Source organism: Topomyia yanbarensis, chromosome 1, assembly GCF_030247195.1.
Source record: "Topomyia yanbarensis strain Yona2022 chromosome 1, ASM3024719v1, whole genome shotgun sequence".
Taxonomy (NCBI): Eukaryota; Metazoa; Arthropoda; class Insecta; order Diptera; family Culicidae; genus Topomyia; species Topomyia yanbarensis.
Genome location: NC_080670.1, coordinates 48,846,313 through 48,853,593, shown reverse-complemented (window position 1 = coordinate 48,853,593; position 7,281 = coordinate 48,846,313). Strand labels below are relative to the sequence as shown.

The window sequence follows — 7,281 nt, the reverse complement described above, 5'->3', positions numbered from 1 at the left end:
GAACGACAAATAAAAATTCGACAAGCGTTACGTGACCGTTTAGGTCTTCGTATTAGCGAACCTTTGCCAGGTGGCGGAAATCCTAACGATGGTAACACAGCTCGAAAATTTTTCAGAAACCGAGTTGTCGTTGCAGAAGAAACCGGGTTGGACGAAATGTTGCTAGAACGTATGTATGTGCTATTAACAATCATCAACAGCAAATTGGGAATTAACGCGGATGCTTACCGGAGTTACGCCGAAGATACACGATTGCTTTATGTACGCCTGTATGGTTGGTACGCTCTCTCACCAACCGTGCATAAACTCCTGGTCCATGGAGGAAGCATTATTCAACATAACATGCTGCCAGTAGGTATGTGCAGTGAAGAAGTTCAAGAAACCAGGAATAAAAGTATTCGCAGATTCCGAGAATTCCACGCACGCAAATTCGATCGACTCGTCAATCTTGATGACGTTTTCAAGAGACTTCTTGTTTCATCAGATCCTATAATTTCTCTTAAATGTAAACGTCGAATTCAACGAGCACCGCTGGATATACCTGAAAATGCAATGCATCTACTTTTGAATTAATTGGCATTGAATAAATTCTCCTTATATAAATCATAAATTGTTGTCATAGCCAAATTATTTTTAATGAACACATTCTGTATTGTTGATATGTAAGCAAAACAGAAAAGGAAATACAAAGGCTTTAGGCAATTTCTTTTATGTCGCTATGCGATAAAATTTAAAACTTTGGTTAGTAAATTTAAAATTACATGCTTAAAAAAAATAATATTTTCCAATTTTTGCTCAAATATACTTAAAAGTATGTTCTTTTCTATGGTTCAATCCGAACTTACTTTTATTTGCCCCAATCAGAGATAATGACATTTGAAAAAGGGCTATTTATGAGCGAAAAGTTTCCATAACTTTTGAAAGTATAAAGTTAGACTTTCAGAGTTATGAAAAAACGTGGATTGAAGTTTTCTAAAAGCTGTTCAAAGGTTGTTTTAACAAAATATAAAATTTCTTTCGAACATTAACAAGTCTCAATTTTACATTTGGATTACTACTTGTAATGAACTTAAGCAGTTCATCTGTCTTTTTACCAGCAATAAGCAAATTCGCCAACTCTCTTCGACTAATATCCATATTTACTAGTTTTATTTAAAACGAATAAAATCAGAAACCTTTTTTGACAGTCGTTTCACTTATGCAAAGCTTGCTGCGATGAGAGAATGATATTTGAAAGTGGCTTTTTTTCATAATACAACGATATGTGTGTAAATGCTTTAATGCGTTGAACCTGCAAAACTACAAACTTTAAATCTAAATTGCAAATTTTAAAAAAATATCGTATTCGCCAATTTTTGCTCAAATATACTAATAAGTATGGTCTTTCATGTGGTGGAAACAGAATTCAATTTTAGGTGCCCGCATCAGCGATATTGAGCCTTGAAATAGGCTATTTTTTAACGAAAAGTGTCCATAACTTTTTAAAGAAAAAAGTTAGACCTTCGGTGTCTTGGAGAAAAATACTCGGCTTGAAGTTTTCAATAAGCTGTTCAAAGATTGTGTTAACAAAAAGTAAAAGATACGAAAGTTATACTAAAAAAACGTTTTTTTCAGGAACACCCTAATCTTTTTTTTAAATTTCTTGTATAACAAAAACTAAAAGAGATAGAGCTTTAATATGTTCAACAAATTTATTCAAAATAAGTTACTTTACAACTTTGTGGAAGACTGTGGAGCTCTATCTTTCATCAGTAAAAAGTTTATTTTCGTATTTTAGATAAATTAGAACCACCCTAATAACTATTCCAATAAAAAGAAGCATCTTCTAAAGTACACAAATTCATCCTAAGACATGATACGGCTAAATTATACAGGTTTGTCAGAAAGTAAAAATTCCTCCTAAATTAGCGATCTGGACCACTGTGCACCGGTGTCAATCAATCGAAAATCCCATTTATTGCGAGCTGAAGTCAAGGGGTGTTCCATTGAGAGAGTTTCCTATACAGAACACTACCATCCAAGGTGCATACGGGAAAAAGAAGAAATCCATCTCGAATCAAGTATTTGTTCCAGTGTATATCCGAGGCGAGATTGTCGATATATGTTTGGCTGTGGTGGAAGAGCTTTGCAGTCCATTGATATTTGGCATGGACACGCTACACTATTTAAAGGCACAGATGGATTTTCAACGGCGAGAAGTGTGGCTGACCATGAACGGTAAAGAAATTGTACTGCCGTTTTGTGTGGAAGATGCCACCAAAAATCGTGGATCGGCACAAATGTGTCGAATTGAAGTAGGGGAAGATAAAATAGTGAATATTAAAGACCCCATAGACGGGTCGCCTATACATGGAGATTTCGTGCGGAGTAACGAAGAGCAGGCTAGACTTGATTTGCTCTTAAACGAGTTTTCGGACATTTTCTCGGACGTACCCGGCAGGACAACAGAATATGAGCACGAAATAATAGTAACGAACGATACCGGATTTACTCAGAAACAATATCCGATTCCATACCGTCAGCAATATTCGTGATCAAAATAATAAAATGGAAAAATGGGGAATAATCTCCCGTGCGTCGACAGCGTATATCAATCCATTAGTGGCCACCATGAAAAAGTCTGGGGAAGTAGTTCGTGTTTGCTTGGATGCTCGTCGTTTGAATGTGGTTATCGAAAAGGACAACGAGAAGCCTCCGGAAGTGCAACAGCTAATACAGAAGTTCCACGGACCTTGCATATTCTCCTTAATAGATCGCACCAGCTCCTATTGGCAGATACCAATTAAACCTAGTTATCGGAAATTTACCGGTTTTCTTTTTGAAACCAGATCTTATGTATTCAACGTTCTTCCATTTGAATAATACACGGCTGTCGCAAGTTTCTGACGAGCAAAGGATATAATTTTAGGTCCGGAGATTCTGGATTTTATCGAGAAATATTTGGATGACCTTCTCGTAAGATCCCGGTCCTTTGATGAGCATCTAGAGCATCTTCGGGTTTTGTTCACACGCCTTAGGAATGCCGGTCTGACAATCAGTTCAGCGAAAAGTGAATTCTGCAAGACAAGACTCAAGTTTTTGGGACACATAATTGGACAAAATGGAGTTGCAATCGATCCAGATAAAGTGTCTGCCATCCAGTAGTTTCCGGAGCCCTGCGATCAACGGTCGTTGAAAAGTTTTCTGGGGATGGTTAGTTATGTTTCACAATTCATACCCAGGTATTCTGCTATTGCAAACTGCTTTACACTCTCCTGCGTGCCAATGCTCCATGGAAGTGGTCAGTTGAAGAAAAAGAGTCCTTCGATTCCGTGAATCAGTTATTTCTACGACACTCTCCGCTACCCGCTAACGGAGAAAGAGTGTTGTGTGCAAACGGACAGTTCGTGCCAAGGACTAGGGGCCTTGCTCTTTCAATGGGACGACCAGAGCGATCGATTGGTTATCGCTTACGCCAGTCGTCTACTGCAATCAGCTGAACAAAACTACACTGCTACCGAATTAGAAGCATTGGCTGTGGTGTGGTCGCTGAACAAACGGCGGCAGTACTTATTAGGAGCGCACTTTACCGTGTATACTGATCACAAAGCACTTGTTTTTCTGAAAAGGTGTCAGTTACTCAATGGACGAGTGACAAGATGGATTTCATTTCTCCAGCAGTTTTATTTCGACATACAATACTGTAGAGGGAAGGATAACGAGGTTGCGGATGTTCTGTCGCGCTACCCAGAAGGAAGCATAAATACGTCGATGCGGCCATCGGACAGACAGTTTGCATTAGCCAGATTGTCATCAGAGGAAAAAGATTTGCGTCGACTAATGCGGCAATTTCCGGGCCAACAATTTGCGGACGAAAATTTGAAGCAATCATAGGCTCTGGGCAACAAATTCGCAGCTGTTCAGTCGTTGGATCAACAGTGCCTACCACGAATCTATTGGCTCAGCCCCGTACGAGTTACAATCTGGAAAATCGGGCAAGGATGCACTTCAGAGCCTAGTTTCCCGTCTTCGGACTGTACCTCAATTGATTATGACCAGGTTCGAATTATATTATAAAAAAAAGCAAACAAAACGGAATGATCGGGCCAATCCGATTCAGCCCTGGGGATTTGGTGCTACTTAAAGCTAATCGGGTGTCTTCCGAAGCCGATGCAATAATAAGAAAGTTCATGGATGTCTACGAAGGACTAGATGAGATAGGGGATGCTGTGCAGGACGACGTGTTCATCTTACAACAAAGGGAATCCAAAAAAGTGAGAGGAATGTTCCACATTAACCTATTGAAACCGTTTATTCAGAATTGGCAGCCGCAAAATTCGTCAAACAGTGCGTTTGCTGGAGCGGGGAGCTGTAACACTATGGCTTGAATCCTGGAGGAATCCGTCCGTTGAACGAAAACGGTGTTGAGGTAAAGCGAGCTTTTTTTGGAATGGAAAGTTAGTTAGCGAGTTATTATTAAAAATATTATTAATTATGTTGAAATTAATAAAATTAAAATGAATTGTGCTAAACCAAAATATTGAACATTATTACCAGTGATTGAACATCTCAATGCCAACCTCTCAAATCGACTCATTCAGTTCTTTTTGAGTCTCATTGGGTTCATAATACCCAATTAGTCTTCAGACTTTTTCAGTGAAATTATGATGTGGGTATTTTTAAAATACAAAACCTGCTGCAGGTTAAGAAAGTAGAAGTTACATAGTTAAACTCAGTATCTGGCACTGGTGATGCAAAAGTTCGAAAACATTACGATTGACAGTGGAAGGTGCTTCCATACCAAACTACGTACTTTTGAACAATATTCGGCTTTCGATTCGCATGTATGTTTCGAAAATCATGAGCTGCATTAATAATACACTCTATTATTTAAAAGGTGTCAACTATACCTCGAATCAAGAGTTTTGATTCGCCGAAAAACTTTATTAATTTTACGTTAAGATTGTCAAGATGTCAAACCACTATAATAATATTTTTTATCAGGTATGTGAGAGGCTTGTCCCCACGTCACCTTTATAAGGTGTTTCCGTTATCGAAGAATTTAATTTTGCTATTTGTGAACGGTTTTGAACCCGAGATCTATGAAGTAGCAACAAATTTCGACGTATTTGGCGTACGAAAATTGAACATTAATTTACTACTTCATTCGACAACTCCATTTTTTCAACTGAACGTCACTTTACAGACTATACTGGATGTTTTACCAGTAGCATGATAGTGGTTCTTTTTTCGTAGATTTTAACGGTTTAACTTTTTAACGGTGTATCACATCTATCGACAGATTCAAAATTCGTTCGGATTTGATTCCTCACTTGCCGACAAGAGTCACAACAGTCAACGATAGACAAAACATTTCGTCTTAATTTTTTTGATTGCTTGATTGTAACAAGTTGAATCTATTTCAAATATTTTAGAATATAATGTAACATTGCATTTCTCTGTAGATTCTTCGTTGACGTTTTCAGCCGTAAAACTGCCGTAGTACCGTAAAGTATGAAAACGCGGATCGAATAGTCTGTTGGAATCATGGTAATAATGTTGATAAATATTTATAATAGTTTAGTAGCTGAAAATAAATGTCGCTAGGATGTAACATGCTCTCAAACCCCGCCATAGACATATTAGAATGTTACAAACGGTAATAAACTTCAATCGTATAAATCCGATGAAGATCTTTCAGCATAAAAATCGCATGAACAGAATTCTCACTCGAAGAAGTCTGCAAAAATGAACCATCAGTATGAAAACCGGTTAAAAATTAATAATTCGTATGGAGGAAAGTCCGTAATCCTTACATCAAGATTACACGTCGGCTGAAAAACTATTTTCTGAAGGCCGGATATATTGCTTCCAATTTTTATATTGAAGGTTTATTCAATCGACTCTTGTAGTGGAGTGGAGAACCCATGTCTGATTTTTTACGCTCGACGTTTATATCCGATTTTTACATTCTAATATATTTGAATCGGGTTTCGCGAACTTTTTTCTGTTCTTCCGACTTTTATTCTCCTTCGCTTATATGTACGTTGGAATACTGAACTCACCATAGCGAAGGTAGCCCGATTGACTCCGAAAAAATTTGCCGCTGTAAGCGTCGCCATGCGTTGCGATCGCATAAGCACGAACTGTATGTTACGTTGTTCAGGAACAGAGCGCTTGTACCAATTTGTGTCATAGATGGCATCCGCTATCGCCGAACACTGGAAGCAAAAATATGTTTCAAGAATAGTGAGGTCTTGTTACTGAATTTCTATTCAAACCGCCGTCATGAGTTCCGTTCCCAACATTGAGAATGAAAATATTTGGAAAAAAATAAAGTACACAATAACTCCCATTTTGCTTAGCAAGTCGGTGTCTCCACTAGCCTTTGGAAAACAAATGTTAGACTGATTTAAATTTAATTATATATGGATATGAACATTACTTACTATGGTGAGGACCATCATTGTCATACAGAGAATTAACATACACGCACCGTAGAGTAACAGCAATAATGAACTTAGTGTTGTTTTTAATTCTTTGGCACTTCTGTTGCAAATATCCATTTAGTACACACCAATTGACCCAGAATGAATGAATATTTTCGATTACCTGTAAGCAACTCCTTGCATTTGTACTATTTCGGAGAGTTTTTCTTGAAATTGTTCAGCCTCTTGAAATTCATCCAGCTGTACAATCTGCATGCGAATTATCTTGAACACGCCAGACACGTGATGCAGCAAACACCAGAAGAAACTATCTTGAATTACGGCCACAATTGTGTTGTATACAATTATTACATCGCTGAAAAGCGCTACTGGTAACCATATCCAGAAGTTGGAAGTGTAGTCAAACAGTACAAAACTAAGGGCAAAAGTATGTGATTTATTGGATTTTTTTTGGAATATTGTCCAAACGTGTGTACTTACTCGGCTTCCAACATATTGGGGAGAGCTGGAACAATTCCTGTCGTTGCATATTTAAAGATGGTTACAATTGTTGGAATAGCACAATAAACCGTAAGGCTGAACATCTCAAGACTGAGATAGCCTTTGATAACCAAATCGGAAGATGTCTGCAAGTGGCGTAATGTAGTTTGAACGTCGTGGTGCGTGTCCAAAGAACATTTCTTGAGCACAGACTGTATCTCTCCGAAGATTCGCTCCAGCCGTGGACGATAGTAGGCGATTACAATTGCTTGATATAGTATTTTAATTGAAATGATGGATTCGATCAGTGCTTTCATAATTTCTCGAAAGCTTGGCTGCTGTCGAAATATGAATATAAACGATGGCGCTATTA

At 38.0% G+C, this 7,281-nt stretch overlaps 1 protein-coding gene across 1 annotated transcript; it reads right to left on the bottom strand.

Moving 5' to 3' along the window:
- Window positions 1-5,440: 5,440 nt before the first annotated feature.
- Window positions 5,441-7,225, bottom strand: LOC131695360 (odorant receptor 22c-like). Its single transcript, XM_058983819.1, has 6 exons — window positions 6,909-7,225; window positions 6,592-6,843; window positions 6,429-6,528; window positions 6,261-6,365; window positions 6,045-6,200; window positions 5,441-5,515 (listed from the first exon to the last, which is right to left on the bottom strand). The coding sequence occupies exons 1-6, from the start codon at window positions 7,223-7,225 to the stop codon at window positions 5,462-5,464; spliced, it is 984 nt and encodes a 327-aa protein (XP_058839802.1). The 3' UTR covers window positions 5,441-5,461.
- Between the last annotated feature and the right edge of the window lie 56 nt (window positions 7,226-7,281).

Coding starts and splice junctions, on each gene's coding strand:
- LOC131695360 (XM_058983819.1), bottom strand. CDS start 7,225: ATGAAAGCACTGATCGAATCCATCATTTCAATTAAAATACTATATCAA. Junction 6,529..6,591: donor ATGCAAGGAGTTGCTTACAG/GTAATCGAAAAT, acceptor TATTTGCAACAG/AAGTGCCAAAGAATTAAAAA. Junction 6,201..6,260: donor GAACGGAACTCATGACGGCG/GTTTGAATAGAA, acceptor TTTTGCTTCCAG/TGTTCGGCGATAGCGGATGC.